General features: G+C 45.2%; 2 protein-coding genes across 6 annotated transcripts; one reads left to right on the top strand and one right to left on the bottom strand.

Moving 5' to 3' along the window:
* Positions 1-953: 953 nt before the first annotated feature.
* On the bottom strand, positions 954-23496 carry NKIRAS1 (NFKB inhibitor interacting Ras like 1). Of its 5 annotated transcripts, none has more exons than XM_060149514.1 (4): positions 23323-23491; positions 15475-15585; positions 7898-8139; positions 954-1470 (listed from the first exon to the last, which is right to left on the bottom strand). In XM_060149514.1, exons 2-4 carry the CDS (start codon positions 15566-15568, stop codon positions 1228-1230), a joined length of 579 nt encoding a protein of 192 aa, XP_060005497.1. In that variant the 5' UTR covers positions 15569-15585; positions 23323-23491; the 3' UTR covers positions 954-1227. The 5 variants fall into 5 exon arrangements, with proteins under 5 accessions (XP_060005497.1, XP_060005498.1, XP_060005499.1 ...); XM_060149515.1 differs by having other exon boundaries at positions 23371-23426; XM_060149516.1 differs by lacking the exon at positions 23323-23491 and adding an exon at positions 23092-23231.
* On the top strand, positions 23472-25976 carry RPL15 (ribosomal protein L15). The gene is made up of 4 exons (XM_060149513.1): positions 23472-23618; positions 24248-24429; positions 24629-24765; positions 25620-25976. Exons 2-4 carry the CDS (start codon positions 24258-24260, stop codon positions 25923-25925), a joined length of 615 nt encoding a protein of 204 aa, XP_060005496.1. The 5' UTR covers positions 23472-23618; positions 24248-24257; the 3' UTR covers positions 25926-25976.
* Positions 25977-26378: the final 402 nt, after the last annotated feature.

Genomic DNA, 26378 nt, shown 5'->3' with positions numbered 1-26378 from the left:
CGCGGGCTTCTCACTGCGGTGGCTTCTCTTGTTGCGGAGCACGGGCTCTAGGCGTGCGGCCTTCAGTAGTTGTGGCTCACGGGCTTCAGTAGTTGTGGAACGTGGGCTCAGTAGTTGTGGCCCACGGGCTCTAGAGTGCAGGCTCGGTAGCTGTGGCGCACGGGCCTAGTTGCTCCGCGGCATGTGGGATCTTCCCGGCCCAGGGCTCGAACCCGTGTCCCCTGCATTGGCAGGAGGATTCTTAACCACCACGCCCCCAGGGAAGTCCCACCAAGTGAGTGAGTTTGAATTCACTGAACCGCGCCTCAAAAGTAGTCAAGATACTGCTATTTACTAGACGTTTTAACATTTCTTTGCTGGACAGCTTATCTCATACTTTATATTGAAAACTAATAGTGCACTGTTTTCACGGTCAAAACCACTAAGTAGCTTGCTTCCGACTTTACAGTTAGTTAACAGTATTGTCAACTTGCTCAACATAGTCAGCCCTGCTACTCAGATCTTGCCAAAATCTTCAGAGAACCATAGCACAAACTCAGATACCTAACTAACTTGAAGACGACTCCAGAAGGTATGGTATGCCTTGTGGGAAATGGAAGCTTCACTGTCCGTAGGTGTTCAGCAGTTTCCTACAGAAGGAAGCACCAGCTGGAACGTATTTACACCACCTACTCAATTCATGCTAAACATAATTTGAACAAAGCTAAATCACAGGTTTAGCAAGATCCCTACCAGATAAAATTTAGCTTAACTTAGTACCCAAATGTTTACTGTTTGTGATCCAATTTGGACACACAGAAAATGTCCTTTCATAATCCTAGACCTTAGATGATGAGTGAACTTTTCAAAAACAAAATTAACATTTGAGCGAGTAAGTCTGCATAAAGTTACACAGAATGACAGCTTCTGAGACGGGTTAAAAGTGAGGGGAGCTACTCACAGGTACACGTGCATACCACCCAAATTTTATTTTATTCTTTTGGCAAATGCAACATAATACAGATAACAAAGGTGCTAATTTTAGGGACAAGTCTGAAACAAGGAGAACGCAAATATATTATTACTTCATGTCAGGGAACAGTAACTGAATCATAACTGGAAGTGCATTAAATTACTTCCCTAGGGTCTTCCTAAGGACCAAAGGTAGACAGAAATGGCCTGTTTTACAGAAGTTCACAGACACCTCGAGGCAGTCACCATTCAAGGGACAGTTGTGTACCCTAGGGTTTAGTTCTCAGAGCTGGAGTTGCCTTTGCTTCTCCTCCCAGCCAGAGGGAAGCTCGGTTTGCTCTGGGGCTGGGAGAGTTTGCGGGCTAGCAGGGTGAAGGGCTCGATCAGGGTCTTGCGGTCTGTGACCGTCACCTCCCACAGATGCACCTTCTCACTCCTGGCCCACCGCTGTGCCACTTCGGCGTCCACTTGTCTCTGCTCAGAAAGGTCAGTTTTGTTTCCTAACACGACAATGGCCACCTGAAAAAAACGGGTAAAAAAGATCACACTTTGCTAGACAAAACGGAGGAAGAAAACTGTCCCATTTAACAAAGTGCTTCGTCCAAACTGATCCTCAGGCGTGAGGCTGAAGGGTAGAGGGCATTACCTCACCCCTCCTCGCTCGGATAAACGCAGATGCTCTACAGGCTGCTGACTACGCAACAGTTGAAGTTACTCAACTCCAGGTACGGCTGGAAGACAGACTTGGGGAAATCACTATCGAGGGTACAGGTAACGGTTTGACTGAGGGGTGTCTACATTTCAGTTTAGCTCTACCTGCTGTCTGGGAAACCTGCGATACGTACTTGAAGATACAACCACGGAACTCCTGGAGCCGTGAGAGGTCTGCAGCCCTGGGGCCTGAGTTCCCTGAGAACGAGAATTGTTCTGTTCACGTCACTCCTGAACATAGCAAAGCACCTGACACAAGCACTAAATATGTGTTGAACGTACCACCCAATAGGTACATTTTACCCTAAATGCAAGGCAATCGATCCTTCTCTCGAAGTGGAGCGCTCGCTACCCTAAGGCACTGTTTCAGGCGACCAGAAGGGCGGTCACAGTCCGCGCGAGGGGAGACGAGTGGTGACCTCCAGACGCTGAGAGAGTGCCTGGAAAGGCACCTAAAGCAGGAGGCCGGGGAGGTGGAGGGGGGCTCCTCTGCGCCACGGCCGGGCTCCCGCCTTCGAGACGTATGCGCGCTCCAATGGGAGGACGGAGCGGGATGGAGCGGCACGGAGCGGCAGGCAGGGCTCTCCTCCGTCTCTCAGCAGGAGCCAGCCCTCCCGTTGCCCCCCACCACCCACCCCGTCTCTGCGGCGAAGGTTCCCTTCCCCTCTGGCCTAGCTGCGCGTGCTCACCCGGCCGCCCGCAGGGCACAGTGAGGGAGGTGTCCTAGGCTCGGGGCCACCTCCAACGCGGTCCCTCCCTAGAAACCCTCAGGCCGAGGGCTGCTGCTTCTGCCTTGCGCCCCCTGCCCCCTGCTCCCCGGCCCGGCTGTTGCTGCCCATCCCAGCGCTGGCCCGTGGTCACCCCACACGCTACTCCCGTCATACTGGTGGTGATTTCAGCAGCCCTGGGGGTGACCCGGTAACCTCATCCCTCAGCTCCTTGACTTCAGAGATCCTAACTGCCTTCCTGACCTCAGCCACTCGCTCCCACGAACCAGGACAACCACTCTCCTCTCTGACCTCGAGTGCGGGAATCCCGCTCTGCCCGCTGCCTTCCTGGTTCATCCCCCGCACCCCTCTGCAGCAACCCCGCAAGCACCGCAGGGACCCACGAGCCCCAACGCTACCACCTCTGTCTCAGTCCTGCAACCCCACTGCTGCCCTCGGCGCTCCGCACGCCGAGCTTCTCCTCGTTCGCTCCCTCGCCATCGTCATCACGCCGTACGCCCCCCGCCGCCACCTCGGTTAAGTTGAACTCTTAACTGTACCTTTTGCCGACACCATTTACCGAACGTGGCGGGAGAAAACACAACCCCGCTGGCCGGTCCCGGCTCGTAACCACCGACCTCCAGCGCGCTGCTGTGCTCCAGCAAACACATCACGTTCCCGCCACTTCCCCTGGAAGGACGGCATCTCCTACCTTGGTCCTCCTCCGGCCTCCACCGTTCCCTCTGCCTTCCCCGTCTCACCCTCAGCTGATGTCCACACTACGTCAGCAAGAAGACAGGAGCAACTAGAAGGGAACTGCCAGGTGCTTCCACCGCCACGTCTACCAGCCCCACGGTCCTCTAAGCCCATGTCCCCGCCCTCTTCAACCTGGACAAGGTGTCACTCCATCGGCTATCCCCTCACCTGCGTCTCTCCGCTGAATCATCCCACTGCGTACAACCATCTCTCTCATCTGAAAAACAAAACCCTCTGATACATCCTTCTCCAGCTCCTCTCTGTTCCCCTTTTAGGGGACAATATATTTACCCTTTGACTCAAAACTCTTTCAAAGAGCTATGTTTGCTGTGCTCAACTCTCTCACATCCAGTCCATCAGACTCTGTCTCACCGTTTCACTAAAACTGTCGTCGTTGAGATCTCCCAAGTTACTAAAGCTGGCCACCTCTCGGCTCTTTTGATCTGCCTTTAGTATCTGACATAGCTTGGTCACTTCCTACCTTTTAAAGTGCCGACTTTACTTGCCTTCTGGGTCACCCTTATCTCCTGGTGTTCCTTGTACTTCAAAGGCTACTTTGTAGACTCCTTTGCTGCCTTCTCACTTCTCCAGCCGGTAAATGTCAAAGTGCTCTAGAGCGAGAGCATCTGAACTAAACTCTGCTTCTCACCTTGTCCCTCAAGGTGAAAGTCAACAGAGCGATTTTTTTTTTTTTTTTTTTTGGCCGCACAGCATGCAGGATCTTAGTTCCCCAACCAGGGATCAAACATACGCCCCCTATAGTGGAAGTGTGGAGTCTTAACCACTGGACCACCAGGGAAGTCCGAGAGTGATCATTTTAAAACAAAACAAAAGATGAGACTTCCTGAGAGAGTGGCATGGACATACATACACTACCAAATGTAAAATAGATAGCTAATGGGAAGCAGCCGCATAGCACAGGGAGATCAGCTCGGTGCTTTGTGACCACCTAGAGGGGTGGGATAGGGAGGGTGGGAGGGAGATATAAGAGGGGACATGGGGATATATGTATACACAGAGCTGATTCACTTTGTTATAAAGCAGAAACTAACACCATTGTAAAGCAATTATACTCCAATGCAGGGGGCCTGGGTTCAATCCCTGGTCAGGGAACTAGATCCCACATGCATGCCGCAACTAAGGAGCCCGCCTGCAGCAACTAAGACTTGGTGCAACCAAATAAATATTAAAATAATAATAATAATAAAAATAAGTCAAAAGAGGTTCAACTTCGTTCACATTAAGGACAAATGAAACTATGAAAATACCATTTCACCCAGAAGAGTCACAAAATCCAAAAATTTAACCACACATTGTTGTCAGGACTGAAGAAACAGGCATTTTCATACCATTCCTATGGACAGTAACTTGTCACTATATTTACCTTTAACTCAAGAACCTAACTTCTGCTGGTTGATCTTTCAACTCTACGTTAAAATGTACAAAATAACAAATGTCTAAGATTCTTCACTGCAGCATAGTTCATGATGGCAAATGACCAGAGAAAACCTAAGTCTCCATCAATCTGAGACTGGTTAAATAAGTGTGATACATCTACAGCCACACAGTGAATACTAGGCATCAGTTTAAAAAAAAAAAAAAAAGGAATCTGAGTACTGCTATGGAAAGGACTCCAAGATATATTACATGAAAAATACAAGGTGTACAACAATATGCTACCTTTGGTACAACAGAGAGAAAAATAAGAAAAAATTATATACATTTCTGTTTGCTTGTATTTACACAGAGAAACTCTGGAAGGACGCCCCCAGACTAGGAAAGGGGCAAAACATTAAAACAGCACGCTTGAGGTACAGGAGATAGACGGTTGAACCCAGGGGTGGGAACAAGTTCACTAGAGTCCTCTCTATAGATCATTTTCATTTTTGAACCATGTGCAACCATTACCCCATCAATTTTTTAAAACAGACATGAAAACAAGTGCGTGCCACCCAAGCTAGACCCTGCCATCCCCTTGCCTCCCATCCCGAGGCACCCTCAGCTCTGCCTCCCCCCAGCCCCGCCCGCTCTGGCCTCAATGCTGCTCCTGGCGCAACATGCTCCCGCCCCCGCCCCTGCTCAGCTGGGGCCTCCGCCTGGAGCAGCCTCCTCTAGACATCGGCTTGCGCCCTTCCCTCACACCCTTCAAATCTCTGCTGCAAGTCACCTCACCAGGCCTCCCCGTATCACCTACAGAAAGCAGTGCCCTCACTCCCCACTCTGCTTGACTTTTCTTCCTACACTGCATCACTCCTCACAATACATACTTGTTCGTTGTCCCTCTCTCCCCCACCCCCCAGACAGAAGCTTTATGGCAACAGGGACTCTGTTCTATTCTCTACTGTATTCCCTCCGCCTCACCTAGAACAGTGCCAGGCACATAGCCCAGTAAGCATCTGCTATCAAAACTACAATGAGGTAGCACCTCACACTGGTCAGAATGGCCATCATCAAAAAAATCTACAAACAATAAGTGCTGGAGAACAGGGAACCCTCCTACACTCTTGGTGGGAATGGAAATTGATACAGCCACTATGGAGGACAGTATGGAGGTTCCTTAAAAAACTACAAATAGAACTACGGTATGATCCTGCAATCTCACTCGTGGGTATATATCCGGAGAAAACTCTAATTCGAAAAAATACATGCACCCCAATGTTCACTGCAGCACTATGCACAGTAGCCAAAACCTGGAAACGACCTAAATGCCCGTCAACAGATGAATGGATAAAGTAGACATGGTACATATACACAATGGAATATTACTCAGCCGTAAAAAGAAACAAAATAATGCCATCTGCAGCAACATGCATGCAGCTAGAGATTATCGTACTAAGTGAAGTAAGTCAGACAGAGTAAGACAAATATCATATCACTTATATGTGGAATCTAAAGTATGACACAAGTGAATTTATCTATGAAACAGAAACAGACTCACATAGAGAACAGACTGGTGGTTGCCGAGGGGGAGGGGGTGGGGGAGGGATGGAGTGGGAGTTTGGGGTTAGCAGATGCAAACTATTATATACAGGATGGATAAACAACAAGGTCCTACTGTAGAGCACAGGGAACTATATTCAATATCCTGTGATAAACCAAAATGGAAAAGAATTTTTAAAAGTGTATGCATGTATAACTGAATCATTTTGCTGTATGGCAGTAACTGACACAACATTGTAAATCAACTCTACTTCAATAAAAAAATTTAAAAATAAGCATTTGCTGAATGAATGTTAACTCCCCATAATAACCATATGAGAAAGGTACTATTATTCTCCTTATTTTATAGATAAGGAAACTAAGGCAGAAGAGTTGAGAAGCAGAGCTGAGATTCAAGTATCAAGTACATGAGTTCACTGAACTATACTTTTAACTTTAGGGGGGGCAGGGAGGGAAATCTGGGGGACTCTCCCCCAAATAATAACAGCACTTATCTGTCTCAGTGAGAAAGATGGGAAACAGGTGGAGAGGAGCCTTCATTACTTACCTTTTTATATCTTTTGAAGACTGAACCTTGTGAATGTTGTTATCTATTCACAAAGTTAGTATTCAAAATAATAAAAATAATTAAAATATCAACAACCCAGAGGTCCTTGAACAGGTGAGTGGTTAAATAAACTTCGGTACATACACACCATGGAAAACCACCCAGCAAGAAAAAGGAATGAACGACTCATACACGCAATTACCTGGTTGACTCTCCAGAGAATTATGCTGAGTGAAAAAGGCCGATACCAAAAGGTTACAAACTGCGATTCCATTTACGTTAACACTCTTGAAATGACAAGGTCACAGAAATGGAGAACAGATAACGGTTAAGGAGGGAGAGGGGATGGGAGGGGAATACGTGAGGCCGTAAAAGGTCCCATGAGGGGTCCCTGCAGTGCTGGAAAGGGTCCCTCACTGTATAAATGTCAGTACCTCGGTTGTGTTATTTTACTATAGTTTTGCACAGTGTTATTAGCATTGGGGGAAACTGAGTTAGGGATCTCTATTACTTCTTAAAATTGCATGTGAATCTACAATTACCTCAAAATTAAAAGTATGACATAAAAAATACATAAAAATTAGGTTAAGTAAAAATTAGGTTAAGAACACCTAGCCAGTGCTGTTAATTGGGTTCATGACACGGTTCCCTAAACCCTGAGGAGTCAGCCATGCCAAGACCCAGAGAAAGACCTGCGATGAGAGAGTTCCAGGCAGGGGAACGAGCCACTGAGAAGGACTTCACAGGGGGACAAAATTATCATGCTGGAACAACAGAAAGTTGACCACTGGAGTACAGTGACAGAGGAACAGAATGCTAAAGGTGAAAGGACAGCCATGGGCCAGATCATCTAAAACTTTACTGACCATAGTAAGAATCTTATTTTCAAATGGTAAGTGGATAGAAGCCACTAATTATTTATTAGTTTTTTACACTTCTTTTTTTTTTTTTTTTTTAAGGCTAAGGACAATCCTATTTCTCCAAGAAGACAATAAAAAGCCCTAGGAAACAATGATCCCAAATAACGTGAAATGAACTATGTAGTATTTGCAATATGGAGTCATTAAAATTCAAGTTGTACATGGGAAGAAGCAAAGGCAGAAAGTCAGATGCTGGTCCTGGTTGAACTCAGTCCTGTATTTCCTGGGCTAGGGAAAAAATCATGAAGATTACAGATACTGTGAATACAATTTAATGCTTTTAAAATATTTTAATTGCCCAAAAGCCCATGCTACCATTTCAACATTATAATTCATAGCTGGCATTTTTTAACATACCCACTTACCTCTTTTTTGTCTTTGAACTTATCAATTTCTTTCTTCAGAAGCTCCACTCTTTGAAAGGATTCAAGGTTATTCACACTGTACACAAGAACAAAGCCATCAGCAAATGAAAAATAATGCTTTGGCAGCTCCACGCCTTCCTGTAGGCCTCTGGTGTCGTAAAGATGTAACTGTTCCTTGACTCCCCGATCTGTTTCCACTGAAGCCATATACACATCTTCCATTGTTTCACAGTCCTCCATTCCTGGGGTTAAAAAGGAATTACTTTTACATATACAAATATCGAATTATTATGTTATTCACCTGAAACTAATACAATGTTATGTCAATTATGCCTCAATTAAAAAAAAGCCTTTACTCTTTCTGGATAACTCAATACCAATTGTTGAGTACTTTCTCGTCCTTTAGAAGGTGGCCTTCTAGGTTCCTTATTTACTACACATAATCATATTTCCATTTACTAGCTTCTTTAAAATGAAAGGTAATTGTTACAGTAAATGAACAAAGTGCTTTTTAAGATTATTTCTTCCATATAGACATAAAAAAATAAAAATTTGGCAGTGAGATTTACTATTACTTATTTTTCAGAAGTAACTTACAAGAGTCAAAGAACTTACTATCTCAATTGGAGAATTAAGGGCTGATTTTTAAAGTACCTTCAACAACTAAGTGGCCCCATTTTCTTTTTATTTCTTTTTTTTTTTTTTTTTGCGGTACACGGGCCTCTCACTGTTGTGGCCTCTCCCGTTGGGGAGCACAGGCTCCCGACGCGCAGGCTCAGCAGCCATGGCTCACGGGCCCAGCCGCTCCGCGGCATGTGGGATCTTCCTGGACTGGGGCACGAACCCGTGTCCCCTGCATCGGCAGGCGGACTCTCAACCATTGCGCCATCAGGGAAGCCCCCCATTTTCTTTTTCCTCAGCGCCAAGGACAGGACCTGGGTAAGTTTGATTTTTCTCTGTACAATTTCCACTGTTTCCAGGGTCTGTTTCAAGGACTCAGAAATGTACATGTCCAGTCTGGGTCTAGGCACCAGGCCTTAATTCCCAAGTACCTACTGTGCACTTTTGTGTGAATGTCCTCCAAGTCCTTCAAACTAACAGGACTTGTTATCTTTCCTGCCCCACCTGTCCCTCCTCCTTGCTTTTGTCCCTTGATCACCATCCACCTGGTCAGTCTTCAGCGTTCTCTTTGAACAAGGAAAGTATGGGTGAATGTGGTCCTAAATCAGCCACTCTACACCTGAGACATCTGTTCGATCCACTGCCTGCTTCCACTCCCCCGGCTTGCTCCCTTCACCTGAATGACTGCAACAGCTCAGGAAACACCTGGTCAACACCTCATCCTTTCCAGGCTCTGCTGAAACGTCAGCTCTGTAGATTTTCTTCAGATTATCCACTTCCCTCCATCCTGCTCTTACTGTGCCTTGTACAGGTAATACCACTTCACCCTAAACTCGTTTCGTATCTGTCCCCTCCGGAGCTGCAGTGGAAACTCCTCGAGAGCCAGGACTGTGGCTAATCTCTCTTCGGAGCTCTGAGGACTAACGAATTGACTTACATACATAGAAAGTCCTTAGTAAACGTCTGAATGAATGAATGAATGCGTGAGCTCATAACTGGTGCCCCAATTTCATTCCCCTGCTCACCTGAATGATGAGCCCTATAAAATCCATTTGACTTTGCTCCATTTCTGTGGGTTTTGTCTCTTCAGCTCACCTAGAACTTCCTCAAGAGAAACAACACTTCTGTGTACACAGCAAGTATGCAACAACCATTTGTGGATGAGGGCATTAAGGTGAGAAGATGAACACTTTGAATGTTAATGACTAGTGCAAGAGGTAGTCTATGGAGACATAAACTTATTGGGCTTCGATTACAAAAAATTTAAAAGCAAAAACTACCAAGACTTTTGTCATGGTGGATGTTCTGTCCACCAAAAGCCAGTCTGGTTCCCTTCCTTCTCCCATTAAGCTTAGACCTTTTGAGATTTTCTCACCCTATACATCAAGTGAAGCTACGACTCTGCATCTCCTCTGCCACTCCACGCCACCTCTGTCCTAGCAGGAGACTAAGGCTGCACTTCTAGAAAGGGTAAAACAGAGGCTGCTGAGATGTGGGACAGAGGGTATGAGTCCGCAGTGAAAACAAGGGGCAACTCAGTGACGTGCCCCCTCTGCTCCCAAAACTTTGGCGGCCAACTCTTTATCCTCTAGGCGGAGGGATCTGGGGAATCTGGCCAGTGAAAACGGAGAAATCCTAAATATGCTAACCTCTGAGGTAAACCAACAAATGCCCCACCCAGGTCACCTTATAATGAAGCAAGGTCATGAACCCTATCCACATGCTTAGAGCTTTAAATTAGCTTTTCATTTCTCCATTCTTAATTACAAGCAGACAACCAAGGATTACCAGATACCTGAGAAAGAGACCAAAATTCAGGAAAGAGCACCTGAAAAGAAAAAGACTGTGCAAAGAAAAGAAAACAGACAAAAAAACTACCAAATATTATACTCAAAGAGATAAGATAGTGCATCCATGAAATAACAGGATACTAAGAAATGACAACTCAGTAGAAGGGCTGAAAAATAAAGATGGGGAAAATTCCCATAGAGTGGAACAAAATGCTGAGAAATTTCAAACAGAAGAGAAATTTTAAAAATCAGAGGACGAGTCCAGAAGATCCAGCATCCAAAAAGAGAGCTCCAGAAAGAGAGAACACAGAAGAGAAATAATTCAGAGCTGAAGAACACACATCTCCATATTGAAAGGGCCCACCAGGTGCCCAGCACCGTGGATGAACACAGACTGATCCTATGATACACCACTGCGAATTTCAGAGCACTGGGGAGAGAGCCTACAAAAGCGTCCACATCCGAAGCAACAAGAATCACGATGGCTTCTGGCCTCTCAGAAGCACTGGAAGAAGATATTAGAATCTGGTAAACTGAAGGTACACATGGTCTATGAGCCTGCGATTTCATTCCTAGGTATATCCTCCCAGACCTTGTCCAAATCATAGCTGGGATACGTGTATAAGACTCTTCACAGCAGCACTATTTCTAATAGCCCCAAACTGGAAACAACCCAAATGTTCATCAAGATACAAGAGGTAAATAGGGACTTCCACGGCGGTCCAGTGGATAAGACGCCACGCTCCCAATGCAGGTGACACGGGTTTGATCCCTGGTCAGGGAACCAAGATCCCACATGCCACATGCCACACGGGGTGGGGAAAAAAAAAAAAAAGATACAAGAGGTAAATAAATGGAGGTATACTGAGACAATATACCTATCGTGAAAATTACACCACACCTACTTAAAACAATATGGATGAGTCTTACAAATATAATGTTGAGTGAAAAAAAAACAAACACTGAAAAATTTATACGGTATGATTCCGTTGATATCAAGTCAGTAAGAGACAAAAATAAACGATGTCGTCCAGTGATACATACATAGGTGGCAAAACAATAAGGAAAAGACGGGATTAACCAAAAGTCAAGGGAAGGGCTGAGTTCTGATTGAAGAGAGGAACACGGGGAGCTGACGAGAGTACCTGCGGTCTTCTACCTTTTGACCTGTGTGGAGGTTATGCAAAGGTTTTGTAATTATTCATTAAACCACATGCGTGTTTTATGCACTTTTCTATATGTATGATGCATTTTATAATAAAAGAAGGAGAAAAGATGATAATGGACCAATGCTTTCAAAATTTTGTAAGGAATTTATTCTCCATCTAGAATTCTATACCCATCAAAATTATAACTCAACTGTGAATGAAAGTAAAGACATTTTCAAACACGTGAAGCCTCAGAATACGTATCATGCACATTTTCTCAGGAAACTCTTTGAGGGAGGCCCGCCATCAAAATTAGCATGTAATCATAGAAAGAGGAAGACACCAGATTCGGAAAACAAAACCTCCCATGAGAGTAAAGGGAAGCATAGGGACAATAGTAAATACCTTTATTCAGAAGCCCCAGGATTACTACTGTGCACCAGGCATAGAGGGCATTCTGAGGGCTGTCATCACCCGATGCCTCATCCCATTGGGCAACCTTTTCAACCCCCAAAAGAGCACTGCAAGATGTGCTCCACCAAAAGAAGGGCGTAAACAGAAGGTGACAGGAGATCTAGAAAACAGGAAATCAAACCCAGGAAGAAAGAAAAAGTAAAGGGAAGTTCTATGTTGCACAATAGGCCCAGATAAGAGAATGCTAACTCCTGGAAAAATATCCCCCCAAAAAAGGGCGGGGTGGATTCTCTGATATGATTGACCTCATGGAGAACTGAGAACCATCTGGACATGTGGAAGAATCAGCCAAAGGTATGAACAAAACTAAAGAAGCGATAGAGCAAATATTAGCCTCCATAAGAAGAAAAAGAAAGAAAAGAAACAGTCATAGTACATAACACTGCTCAGCTGAGAATATTTACCTGTACCAGCAGTTGTCAAAGTGTGGTCTACAGAGATCCCTTGAGGTCTCCTTCAGGGACCCCATATGGGCAAAACTACTTTCATAATAATATAAGACATTTGTCTTTTTCACTGTGTTGACATTTGCGCTGATGATATAAAAGTAATGATGGGTAAAACTGCTGGTGCCAGGACTTCCCTGGTGGCGCAGTGGTTAAGAATCTGCCTGCCAATGCAGGGGACACGGGTTCGAGCCCTCGTCTGGGAAGATCCCACGTGCCGTGGAGCGACTAAGCCCGTGTGCCACTACTACTAAGCCTGTGCTCTAGAGCTCACGTGCCACAACTACCGAGCCCACGTGCCACAACTACTGAAGCCCGTGCTCCGCAACAAGAGAAGCCACTGCAATGAGAAGCCCGTGTGAAGAAGAGTAGCCCCGGCTCGCCACAACTAGAGACAGCCTGCACGAAGCAACGAAGACCCAACGCAGCCAAAAATAAAATTAATTAATTAATTGAAAAAAAATTCTCTAAAAAAAAATAACTGCTGAGGCCTTAGTACAAATCAAGGCAGTGGCACCAACTGTATTAGAGGTTGAATTCCTCAACACCTCATACTTGCAGTTTCAAAAGAAAAAGCCAGTTTCACTTAAGAATGTCCTTGATGAAGCAGGAAAAATTACCAAATTTATTAAATCCTAATCTATGAGTATGTATCTTTACATCTCTTTAATATTCTATGTGATTAATGAGAAGTATACATGAAGTATTTCTGCTTAATGAATAATGTAACTGACTGGAGGAAAAGCTCTTGCGTTTGAGTTTCAAGCTGAAATAGCTTTTTTTTTTTTCTTTTTTTTGGCTGTGTTGGGTCTTCCCTGCTGCGCACAGGCTTTCTCTAGTTGCGGTGTGTGGGCTTCTCATTGCAGTGGCTTCTCTTGTTGCGGAGCACGGGCTCTAGGCGTGGGCTTCAGTAGTTGCAGCGCGTGGGCTCAGTAGTTGTGGCTCGCAGGCTCTAGAGCGCAGGTTCAGTTGTCATGGCACATGAGCTTAGTTGCTCCGCGGCATGTGGGATCCTCCCGGACCAGGGATCGAACGAGTGTCCCCTGTATTGGCATGAGGATTCTTAACCAACGCACCACCAGAGAAGTCCCACTTCTTTTTTTTTTTTTTTAAAGAAGGAATAACAGAAAAAAACCATGGTTATTCAGGGTATCTGACAGACATTTTCTCAAAGATGAATAACGAGAGCCTATCATTTCAAGGAAAATAACTGATAGTATCTGTTGTTAATGATAATATTTGAGCTTTCAAGCAAAAATGAGAATCGTATCCATCAGCAGAAACTTGATAGCTTCCCAATACCGATGAGACTGGTGATGATATTAATAAATGGTATTTGGAAGATCTGCTTACCTCAGTTAACCAGTATTTTCCAAATGACCAATTCATAAATGTTAAGAAGCCATGCATGGGTAAAAAACCCATTTGAAGTGCAAGATAAATCAATGAGATTTTAATGTAATGGAACAGGAGAGGTTCACTGACGTGGCTTCAGACTCCACACTGCAATAACCTTTGAGTCACCGTCACTGATTGAGTTTTAGTGAAATACCAAAGAAGAAAGTCCACAATTATCTGCAAAGCTATTAAAATATTCCTACCTTTTTCGACCACATATTTGTGTGAGGCCATATTTTCTTCACATATTTCAACTAAAAAAACATATAACAGCAGATTGAATGCAAAGGCAAGCAGATACGATAACCCAGCTGCCTTCTATCAGGCTGGACATTCGATTTTCAAAAACGTAAATCAGGGCTTCCCTGGTGCCGCAGTGATTGAGAGTCTGCCTGCCGATGCAGGGGACACGGGTTCGTGCCCCGGTCTGGGAAGATCCCACATGCCGCGGAGCGGCTGGGCCCGTGGGCTGTGGCCGCTAAGCCTGCGCGTCCGGAGCCTGTGCTCCGCAATGGGAGAGGCCACAGCAGTGAGAGGCCCGCATACCGCAAAAAAAAACACAAAAAAAACGTAAATCAACACTCATCTTCTCACTAAATTTTTTTGAAAATATAACTATTTTTCATTAAAATGTGTTACCTTAGCATATAATAAGTTTATTGTTATTATTTTACGTGATAAGTTTTTTTTTAATTTCCTCAGGTTTAATCTCTAATACGATAAAAATATCCTAAGACACAGCCTACAGAAACAAAATCTGTTGGGGTTTGAAGAGGGGAAAGGGATTCTTTTTCTCCCCCTTTGGGCATAATTTACTTTTTCACTGGCATAAATTAGAATCTGAAGGTGAAAAATTCAGAACCAACAGTGCAGCACTGTGATAGGTTTTCAGACCTTCCGGCACAGGCGTCGTTATTAATAAAAACCAAATATGGATTTAACTGAAGTTGTTAAATATTATTCTGGGAAGGTGGAAGAGGATCAGAGTTCATCAAAATGGTTAATAAAAGACAGAAATGTGCTTGAAGCCACCTGCCAGCGATAAATACTTCAAAGATCTATGATTCTACGTATATCTCTAAGATAAGCCTTGTTTCATTCTAACGTGTTATGTCTGTCCTTCCTTACCGAACTGTGACCTCCTTAAAGCTAGAGATGCTTCTCCACCTCTAAATCCTCACAGCCTGTATCAGAGAGCAAGTACTGAACAATTATTTAACTCAATGAATGAATAAATGAATGAGATAATCCGATTCACAAAATTAGGTCATATTGCAGCAAACAGCTGTCTCTTCCATTCTTAAAACCTATACAGCAGTACTGGAAAGTCATGTTTGAAATGAGAATGAGAGATCATTCAATGTATTCTGAAGTCAGTGAGTCTGTGATTCCAAGACCACTCTTCATCATGTAAACACACTGGAAACCACATAGAGACAACATTTTTCTTACCTGTTATAACTCTTGTTCTAACAGAGTTAAGTGCAAGCACTCTGGAATTTCAACAACATAAAGATGTTTTTCTCCTTGCCCCTACTTTCCCCCCCTCCTCATCTCTGTCGATTTCTATGACACTTTTGGCCCCTCTCGATGACACCTCACTTTTGTGCACCACCGCCCATCTTTAAGTTAGCACGACCAACAAAGGACCCTGACCAGTTCCCAGAACCTGCAGGGAAACTAGGGAAAAATAATCTTACCAATAGTATGATTCCCATAAAGGAGCTGCTCCAAAATTGCCGTTTTCCCCACAGATAACAAGCCACAAACCACAACCTTACAGCCCTTTCCCATCTTCCCTGAGGATATCACTGTGAAGAAAAGAGAAGATCTTTAAAACTGTGTACTGTTAAAAAAAAAAAAGAAAAAAAATCAACCTTTCCTTTTTCTTTCTTTCTGTGTTTAAATTTAATTAGTAATACATACACAGGGGGAAAATGCAAGTATAAAAAGAAATGTAGAATACGGTACATCGTTCCAAACCCCATTCCTGGTTCCCGTCCTCCCTTAATCAGTGTTACTAGTTTCCTACATATCTCTGCAGAGGTGACCTAGAGAAACATAAGAATACATGTATAGATATATGTTTGTTTTCAAACAGCATAAACACATCTTATACAAAGACTAGTCCAATACTAATTAAGCCTATAGGAATCCGAACCGAATCCTAGATGAAGCAATCCTTGAAAGACTGCCTGCTCGTCAATGTTTACCTGGAAAAATAAGCATTTACGTAAAAATTTAAGGAGGCATGAAGATAAAAATTTGGACAGAGAGTAGACATCATTTTTTAAAGAAGTATTAACACCATCAATGCAAACGTCAGTCTTTTCTCAAGAGAGTGAGAAACTGGATTTGGGGCTGTCTTAGTCGTACTTCTTTTTGCGTCACAGTTCTTCATGCTAGAAAAATTGCTCAGGCACTTTAAACTGAAAGAAAGGAAAACTCATTTCTCCTCGCTTCCTCACATACGCATGGAAGAGCAAGACTGGGTAACACTTTCTTGAATTTTCCTCAAAGTTTTTATTTTCCAGAAGGCAAGGTACCAGCAGACAAGACAGAAAGGGAAAGGGGGCTCATTAAATACAACAGAAAAACTTGGGAAGAGAAGTTAAAGTTCCACATTGTCTTTTGCCTCCTTTCCTCCAGTTCTCTTACCTAGAAGTGTGAACATGCAATAGCTCTGACGAAAAAGCACGCCACAACGCCTTCAAGTCAGAAAACAACAAGAAGGTCCAAATGAGCATTCAAATAAAAGGGACGGTGGGCATCTTTCTGTATGTGTGTGCACACGTGTGTCACATCACTATTTTTTTTATCAACACCTAAAACATTAACAAATGAACTTCCTGTGAGTCTTCTCTACTCTGTTTTCCCAAAGTCTGTAAATTCTTTTTATCGAGGTATAGCTGATTTCCAGTGTTATGTTAGTTTCAGGTGTATAACAGAGTCAAAAATTTTATAGATTATACTCCATGTATAGTTATTATAAAATATTGGCTATCTTCTCTGTGCTGTACAATATATCCTTGTAGCTTATTTATTTTATACATAGGAGTATAATCCCCTACCCCTACTTGCCCCTCCCCTCTCTCCCCCCACTGGTAACCACTAGTTTGTTCTATCTCTGAGTCTGTTTCTTTTTTGTTATATCCACTAGTTTGTTGTATTTTTTTAATTCCACATATAAATGATAACATACAATATTTGTCTTTTCTCTGACTTATTTCAATATGCATAATACCCTCCAGGTCCATCCACGTTGTTGCAAATAGCAAAATTTCACTCTTTTTTATGGCTGAGTAGTATTCCATTGTATATATTGATATCTTCTTTAACCATTCCTCTGTTGATGGACACTTAGGTTGCTTCCAGATCTTGGCTACTGTAAATAGTGCTGCAACAAACATTGGGATGTAGGTATCTTTTCAAATTTGCATGTTTGTTTTCTTCGGATATATACCCAGGAGTGGAAATGCTCGATCATATGGTAGCTCTATGTTTAGGTTTTTGAAGAACCTCCATATTGTTTTCCACAGTGGCTGCACCAGTTTACATTGCCACCAACAGTGCAAGGGGGTCCCCTTTCCTCCACATCCTTGCCTACGTTTGTTATTTGTAGACTTTTGGATGATAGCCACTCTAACAGGTGTGAGGTGATATCTCATTGTGGTTTTGATTTGCATTTCTCTAATGATGAACGACACTGAGCATCTTTTCATGTGCCTGTTGGCCATCAGTGTGTCTTTGAAAAAGTGTCTATTTAGGTCCGCCGCCCATTTTTAAATTGGGGTCTTTTTTATATTGAATTGTATGAGTTGTATTTTGGATATTAAGCCCTTAGCAGTCATATCACGTGCAAATATTTTCTCCCATTCAGTAGGTTGTCTTCATTTTGTTGATGGTTTTCTCTGCTGTGCAAAAGCTTTTAAGTTTAATTAGGTACCATTTGTTTATTTTTGCTTCTGTTTCCTTTGCCTTAGGAAACAGATTCAAAAAAGTATTTCTAAGATTTATGTCAAAGAGTGTTCTGCCTATGTTTTCTTCAGGGAGCTTTATGTTTTTTGATCTTACCTTTAGGTCTCTAATCCATTTTGAGTTTATTTTTGTGTTTGGTGTTAGGGAGGGTTCTAATTTCATTCTTTTCCATGTAGCTGTCCAGTTTTCCCAGCACCAACTTACTGAAGAGGCTGTCTTTTCTCCATTGTATATCCTTGCCTCCTTTGTCGTAGATTAGTTGTCAAAGTCCATAATTTCTTATGACCCAGATCAGCCATGACACTTATCTCCTGACATGAAAAAAAATTTTTTTTTTTTTTTGGCTGTGTTGGGTCTTTGTTGCTGTGCATGGGCTTTCTCCAGTTGCAGCCAGTGGGGCTGCCCTTCATTGTGGTGCGTGGGCTTCTCATTGCGGCGGCTTCTCTTGTTGCGGAGCACAGGCTCTATCTGTGCGAGCTTCCGTAGTTGCGGCATGGGGGCTCAGTAGTTGTGGTGCGCAGGCTCTAGAGCGCAGGCTCAGTAGTTGTGGCATATGGGCTTAGTTACTCCGCGGCATGTGGGATCTTCCCGGACCAGGGCTCAAACCCGTGTCCCCTGCACTGGCAGGTGGATTCTTAACCACTGCGCCACGAGGGAAGTCTCAAAGTGGATTTATTTAGAGAGAAACATGCTCCACAGACAATGTGGGCCATCTCAGAAGGCGAGAGAGGCCTTCGGACAAACACACTACACAGACAGGATGTGGGTCATCTCAGAAGGTGAGAAAGGCCCAAAGGGCTTTTAATAATATTAAAATTTAAAGGAAGTTGCCACCTAACTACATGAGAAGAGGATAAGAAAGTGATGGTGGCACGCAGAACAATTCTGTTGTCAGAAAAGGTTGCCGTTGGAATCTAAATTCTGATTTTTCTATTGTTATTTTCTATTGTTATTTCCCTTCCTCTGAAATAATATTAGGATCAGCAGATAAAGTCTGTTAAAAATATGCACTATTTTGTATTTGTATAAGATAAATTGGGGGATTTGTTTCAGTATTTCAGAGAAGACTTCAAGGGCAAACAGTAAAAGCAACTGAAAAGAGGTAACTCAAACACTAGGTAACGATTTTAAGGTTTTTTAGGATGGTGAGAGAAGGAAAGAAATAAAACAGATCTTGGTAAATATTTTATACCATCAAAAAGGAAACAAAGATGAGAGGGTAAGTGTGATTAATCAAAGCACACCTGAAGCATTCTAGCTTCCTAGTTGTCTTCAAGTGGGAAACAATACTACTACATAAACCTGAAGATTAGGACTTCCCTGGTGGTGCAGTGGTTAAGAATCCACCTGCCAATGCAGGGGACACAGGTTCGAGTCCTGGTCCGGGAAGCTGCCACATGCCGCAGGGCAACTAAGCCTGTGCACCACAACTACTGAGCCCACGCACCACAACTACCGAAGCCCGTGTGCCTAGAGCTCATGCTCCGCAACGAGAAGCCACAGTAATGAGAAGCCCACGCACTGCAATGAAGAGTAGCCCCTGCTCTCGCCGCAACTAGAGTAAAAACTGAAGATTAGTGACCTGCTTTACCATCAATTAAAAAATATGAATTCTTGGGACTTCCCTGGAAGTCCAGTGGGTAAGACTTCACCTTATAATGCAGGAGATGAGGGTTCAATCCCTGATCAGGGAGCTAAGATCCCACATGTCTCTCAACCAAAACACCAAAACATAAAAACAGAAGCAATATTGTGACAAATTCAATAAAGACTTTAAAAATGGTCCACATCAAAAAATCTTTAAGAAAAAGAATTCTTGAGGTATAAACTACTGTGTATAAAATAAATAAGCTACAAGGCTACATTGTATAGCGGGCCTCTCACTGCTGTGGCCTCTCCCATTGCGGAGCACAGGCTCCGGATGCGCAGGCTCAGCGGCCATGGCTCACGGGCCCAGCCGTTTCACGGCATGTGGGATCCTCCCGGACCGGGGCACGAACCCGTGTCCCCTGCATCGGCAGGCGGACTCTCAACCACTGCACCACCAGGGAAGCCCCATAAAATTAATTTTTTCAAAGTATGTGTTCTGTAAAAAAAATTAATATCTAATGTAAGATTTTGCATGAATAACATTAAATACACATACAAAAACACTTTATTTTCCATATATGATCATGATGGCAGGGACTCACGTTACATATAAGAAAGTTGTTCTCACACATATATATTTAATATGTACAAAATAAAACCTACTAAAAGGTTAGTTCTATAAGCATTATAATATTTCATAATTCCCAAACACAATAAATAGGCACCATTCCCTTCCAAATATAAAGGGAGGTCATCTGCGGCACCCTGAAAGGGCAGGGAATCACATGAATAGATCCTGGGAGTGGCCACGCCTCCTACTAAACCCAGGTTTCCAGAGTTTGAAAGGCCCCAGAGTAGATGGATGACCTTTAAGGTCACTTCTAATACTGTAACGCTATGAGAGCGGAAACTACTTACCCGGAAACTGCATCAACACGAGGTTAATACAAAAAGCGGTAGCTACAGCTACCTGTATAGTCCCTACCCTAAGAAACTGCTGGACAATACAATTCAATCTGTGACCTATTAATCCCTGACAGTCTGATGTAAATGACTAAGAGTGTGTGCTTAACAGGCAAAATCCAATGCAGTCTAAATACATATTGCTTTGCTTTCCAGGCTAATCAATAATGTGTCTAGAGAATAAAAATTGATCTGATCCATTCTGCTGAAAACACTGAGCTTGGTCAGTATTCTCTTTGAAAAGCCATCAGAAAGAGCTACCCAGAATTGTCAGTACTTCTGTTCTTCCTCTGTTCTTCTAAGGAAATCATTCTAGTTTTAAAGTAAAACACAATTTTTTAATGCAAACTGAAAAATATTATCACCACAACACTGTTAACGTCATAAAGAGATGTCATAGATCTTATTATGCAAGCATTACAGGAAGAAAACCTCTACACTCCGTATTTGTTTATGTAAACATCATGGATTGTGTGCAATACTTTCACTTAGCCATAGATGAATACACTTTACATACATAAACACATATTAAAAGAGTTTTGCAAACAATACTGCCCAAAATGAAATACTATAAACAGATTCCAGTAACCATTCTTTTACTCATTCACTAAATATTTACTGAGAGATTATCCTAATGCCAGGCATTAGGGACAAACTAGGAGGCAAAATCAGAAATGATCCCTGCCCTCAGGAATCTCAAAATCAATTGAAAATACCAATCCAAATCTTGCAAAATTGCTAATTGAGAAACTGCAAATCAACAAACGAAACTGCAAAACCTAATTAAGAAATAGCAGTGATTAATCACATTGCCAGCATCTTCTTTCCAAATGATTATTCCGCCTTTGTAGTCAATCGTTCTTGACTAATTTTCCTCATAACCCACATCTGATCCATCAATAAACCCTCTACCTTTCAAACACATCCAAGGCTGGACCACCTAGCACCTCCATCACTCATGAAGTAGTCCAAGGCACTATAGTCTCTCATCTGATCTCTCAAAGATGTCCACATCATAATCCCCCAAATCCATGAGTATTCTACTTTACATGGTAAAAAAAAAAAAGACTTTGTGGTTGTGACTAAATGAAGAACCTTGAGATGGGGAGATTATCCTGGATTATCTGAGTGGACTCAATGTAATCACAAGTGTCTTTATAAGGCGGAGACAAGAGTGGCAGAAGTGAGAGAGAGAGAGATTTGAAGATGCTATAATGCTGGCTTTGAAGATGAAGAGGCCAGAAACCAAGGGATGCAGGTGGCCTCCAGAAGCTGGAAAAGTTAAGAAAATGGAGTCTCCCCTAGCACCCCTAAAAGGAACACAGCTCGACTGACAACTCGATATTAGCCTAGTGAGATTTCTGACCTACAGACCTATAAGACGATAAACGTGTACTCTTTATTCTTTTATTGTTTAATTTTTTGGCCGTGCCACATGGCATGTGGGATCCTAGTTCCCCAACCAGAGATCGAACCCGTGCCCCCTGTATTTGAGGTGCAGAGTCCTAACCACTGGACCGCCAGGGAAGTCCCTTTGTACTCTTTTAAGCCAGTAAATTTGCTGTAATTTGTTATAACAGCAACAGGAAAATGAATACAACCTCCTAACCGTCCACACTTTTTCCCTTCTTCCTTTTAGCCTCAAATAATCCTTTTTCTTTTTTTCCTTTGGCCACGCTGCGCAGGCTTGTGGGATCTTAGTTCCCCAACCAGGGATCGAACCCAGGCCAAGGCAGAGAAAGCTGAGTCCTAACCACTGGACCACCAGGAAATTCCCCAAATGATCCTTTTAAAATGTAGGTCATATGAAGTCACCCTTCTGCTCAACATCGTCCCATGGTTTCCAATCTCAGAAAGTTTGAAAACCCAAAGTCCGTAAGAACATTCGTCTCTTTGATGTCACGGGCCAGTTTCCCCTCTGCCTCCTTGCTGGTCCTGTATTAACACAGGCATGCTCCAGCCCTGGCGCTGTTCTCCCTGACTGAAATCAGTCCCCACACCTCCAAGGTCTTTTCTCAAATGCCACTTCTCAACACTTACCTGAATATTCCACCCAAAATTTCCACCCCTGCCCCAACACGCCCTACCCGTCCCCTCCCCTTAATATTTGTCCTTAACACTTATCACAGAGCATAATATACATGTTATGTCTATTGTCCTTTTCCAAGAAGCTAGAATTGCTGCGACCACTGCTACCATCCCAGCAGCTGGGCACATATGAGGCCCTTCAGAAGTATCTGTTGAATGAATCAATGCACCTGTGAGGGCTTTTACAACGGTAAAGCTGCAATTAAAAAAACAACAACAAAGGATATTAGGAAATGGGGTAAAAAAAAAATAACCAAACCCGCTAATTTACAAGATAAGAGTCTCTTAAACCTTCGCCACATTTAAACTTAGAATTCGTAAGAGAATTAAACCACATGACTTTTCTAAAATGAAAATATTCTGGAGATGCAAAAAAGCTAGTAAATAAACTGTCAATAAAGAACGCAACAAAAAACGCCTGCATTTTCTCGGCTTTTTTCCCCAAAACACTCGTACCTGACGACCAGATTTGGGCATATAAATATTTCGCCTTCCTAAAAAGACCGTGGTTCTTACGTAGCAAATGTGGGACCAGATCTGCAAGCAGGAAAGGCACGGACCTGGGAAGGCGAGGACCCGCCTGCAACAACCCCTCCCATCCCCCCCATCCTTTTGGTGCAAAATTCCTCGGAGCGGGGCCTGCAGCCCCAATTGCTCCGGGGGGGACAGACGCGGCTCCCACCGCCAAGCCCCCGTACCTCGAGTGCCCCACCTGCCGGCTGGGGCAGCGCCGCCGGAGCCCCCAGTTTCTGCGCGCGTCCGGGGAAAGCGGGGAGCCCACAGCGGCCCCCACCCCAGGTGAGGCGCCCGCAGCGCAAAGCGGCCCCGCCGGACGGCCCCGACAGACCCGCAGGCCCAGAGGGGAGCGGCGCGCGGGCTGCACAGCAGCACCGCGGGCTGCGGCCCCGGGAGCCCTGCCCCCAACTTGCCTCCTCGCGGCGGCGGGATGTCGGGACGCTCTCCAGCCCAGGCCTTGCCGCGGACGGTCGCCGCCGGCTCGCCTCTGCCTCTCAGGCTCGAATCCCGGGGAGCGGGGCACGGGACCCGGGGGCAGGTTGCGCCGGCCTAACCCCGCCCAGCGGGCTCTCTGCTGGAACTACATGGCCCATGAGGCTCTGCGCGGGCGCCGCTTTCCACCGGAAGGAGGCTCGCAGAGGAGGGGGAGGAGCGCGGAAGGGATTGTGGGAAAAAGGGTCGTTCCTTTCCGTTTGGCGGCAGCCATCAGGTAGGTTGTGGTGGGATATTGGCTATTCTATCCGACGCGGATCTCTCTTCATCTCCGCCATCCAGGCTCGGGGACCCTGCGACCTCGGAGCTCCTCCTGTCTCCTGTGCGGCGCGGGTTCGGTCGGGATGCGGGGCAGCGCGGGCGTGGAGAGGCGGCCCCCCGAGCGGGCTGGGGGGAATGCTGTGATGGCGGCGCGAATCCGAGCTGGGGCCAGAGCGTGGAGGAGAGGGAGGCGTGGGGGCTGAGGGATGGGCGGTCGGGCCTGGGGCGTCCGAAAGCGCAGCCGGGGGGCTGGGGGGAGGGAGAGCTCTTCTTCGAGGAGTAACCCTTGGCGGTGGCGGCGGCACCTTCCCCTCGGGGGTCCCGGCAAGGCCTCTGCAGGCCGGGCCTGGGGCGCCGCCCGCCTCGGTCCCCCGCCCCCGGGCGCCCAGGGCCTGCTCGGTTCCTTCGTCCGGCAGCAGCGTGCGGGGCGCCGAGCTGGGCCGGCTGCGCCCCGCGTTCGTGCAGAGCCGTTTCTTCTTCATCGGGGCTTTCCTTGTGGTCGGTAGGGACTGGGGCGGGCGGACGAGGGCTTGTCGTTACACGTGAAAAGGGTGTTGTGTTTCTAATACCTGGCTTACGTCAAAGGTGAGCCGAGATGGGCGCTTACAAGTACATCCAGGAGCTGTGGAGGAAGAAGCAGTCGGACGTGATGCGCTTCCTGCTCAGGGTGCGCTGCTGGCAGTACCGCCAGCTCTCGGCGCTGCACCGGGCCCCGCGCCCCACCCGGCCCGACAAGGCGCGCAGGCTGGGCTACAAGGCCAAGCAAGGTGAGCGGGCCCTGCGCGCAAGCCGGGAGGAGATGGTGTCCCCCGGGAAAAGCCGGGAAGCGGTCTTCGGGGAGCCGTCCCCCTCGCCCAGGGCCTCGGCAGAACCCGGCTGCTGGCCTGAGATAACGGTCGGTGTCGGCGCGTTAGAGACAAGGCACTGAGTCCCGCGCGCCCTTCTGTGGCCCTTTTCTCTAAACAGGTTACGTGATATATCGCGTTCGCGTGCGCCGCGGTGGCCGCAAACGCCCGGTCCCGAAGGGCGCCACCTACGGCAAGCCCGTCCACCATGGCGTCAACCAGCTCAAGTTTGCCCGGAGCCTTCAGTCTGTTGCCGAGGTAAGTGGGTTTCGAGTCGCGCTTGCGTTGGCCGCCTCCCGGAGGAGGATTTGGGCACCTTTCCTCGTGGTTCGTTTGGACCCAGGCGAGCCCTGTTGCGTTTAAAATGGGGTTGGGTGATTTTTTGTGTGTTTTTGACTAATCCCAGCGAGGAGTTGGTAGCGGACTTTGTCAGTTTTTTGTTGGGAACCTGCCTTTGCTGACGTAGAGGAAAGTGCTTTATGATCAGCGTGCATCCGTGGAGCCTGCGCTTTTAAAGGGCAGCGAACGTTGTCTTGAAGAGCGCGTCTCCCTAGGCGTTAGAGAAGCTGTGTGTGTTCGCACCACTGATTTCCTGTGCTCGGTAGGAAGCTGTCTTTCTTGGCCAGTCAGTTCAGCTGTGCTCTGTTGTAGAGGTTGGCAGCAAGGGCCTGTTGCCCTCCACGAACTAAAAAGGTTTTGTGTTTCAAAGAAAAGGCAAAGAAGACCATTCGAAAGAGACTCGTGGCCTTCACAGTTTTCTGTAAGAGTTTGCTGACCCTTCTATTGTGCTAGAAAAATGCATGGTTCCAGAGTACTAGATTTGGTTAGCCAGATACTAGCATTCGTGTTTTACTTGGGAAGGAGGAAGTAAGAGAGAAGGGTTTCAGATCTAAGCATGTCTGTGTGCTTTGTTTTATCGTAAGTCTCTACCTTATCGTACTTAGGGTCCCAGCCTCTGGGGAGCAAATCAGTCTAAGGATATTTATGTGTGTTGTGTAGTATGTACATCTACCTTATCATAATGGTCCCTGCCTCTGGGGAGAATTCTTGCTGCCTTATTGGCCACTAGGATGTGTGGGATGCTGACCTTGGACCTTTGTTTCCTGTTCTAGGAGAGAGCTGGACGCCACTGTGGGGCCCTGAGGGTCCTGAATTCTTACTGGGTGGGTGAAGATTCTACGTACAAATTTTTTGAGGTTATCCTCATTGATCCCTTCCATAAAGCTATCAGAAGAAACCCTGACACCCAGTGGATCACCAAACCAGTCCACAAGCACAGGGAGATGCGGGGGCTGACGTCTGCAGGCAGGAAGAGCCGCGGCCTCGGCAAGGGCCACAAGTTCCACCACACGATCGGTGGCTCTCGCCGCGCAGCCTGGAGAAGGCGCAATACTCTCCAGCTCCACCGCTACCGCTAATATAAGTAATGTTTGTAAAATTCTTACCTAATAAACAGTTTAGGACATCCACGTCTGCTTAAAAGTGTTTTTTAATCTGTCTGTTAAAACTAGTTGTCTGCAGATTGCTTCATTGAATGCATTGTCAAATTCTGAAAGTTAAAGTGCAATAATGTTTGAAGATTTTAAGTGATGGTGTGTCTTGTTTCTAATAAGGGAAATGCCTTTGTTTTTGCTTTATTAGGCAGTTGATATGTCCATGTGTAAAATGCTGTCTGGTAACAATAGGTGTAAAATTCTGTAAAAGAGGAGCGCAGAAACTAGCCGTGTAGATTTGTTGGTGCATGTGATGAAACCTACAGCTTTATTGGGGTGAGGCAATGCTCTGCTGGTTTACTCTAAAGTGGCAAGGACAAACTTTAAATTGGGTTTTCCCAATTTAAATTTATGGAGTTTGGCAAGGACAAACTTTAA

The sequence above is a fragment of the Lagenorhynchus albirostris genome, chromosome 5 (assembly GCF_949774975.1).
Source record: "Lagenorhynchus albirostris chromosome 5, mLagAlb1.1, whole genome shotgun sequence".
Classification (NCBI taxonomy): Eukaryota; Metazoa; Chordata; class Mammalia; order Artiodactyla; family Delphinidae; genus Lagenorhynchus; species Lagenorhynchus albirostris.
Note: the sequence above shows the minus strand (reverse complement) of the source record. Positions and strands in the feature narration are given on the sequence as shown.

Excerpts from the sequence above, each read along its gene's own strand:
- NKIRAS1 (XM_060149514.1), bottom strand. The coding sequence starts at position 15,568 with ATGGGAAAGGGCTGTAAGGTTGTGGTTTGTGGCTTGTTATCTGTGGGG. Across the intron at positions 8,140-15,474 it reads TTATGGGAATCATACTATTG|GAATGGAGGACTGTGAAACA; the intron begins GTAAGATTATTT and ends TTTTAACCCCAG. Across the intron at positions 1,471-7,897 it reads AGTTCAAAGACAAAAAAGAG|GTGGCCATTGTCGTGTTAGG; the intron begins GTAAGTGGGTAT and ends CGTTTTTTTCAG.
- RPL15 (XM_060149513.1), top strand. The coding sequence starts at position 24,258 with ATGGGCGCTTACAAGTACATCCAGGAGCTGTGGAGGAAGAAGCAGTCG. Across the intron at positions 24,430-24,628 it reads GGGCTACAAGGCCAAGCAAG|GTTACGTGATATATCGCGTT; the intron begins GTGAGCGGGCCC and ends TTCTCTAAACAG. Across the intron at positions 24,766-25,619 it reads GCCTTCAGTCTGTTGCCGAG|GAGAGAGCTGGACGCCACTG; the intron begins GTAAGTGGGTTT and ends TTCCTGTTCTAG.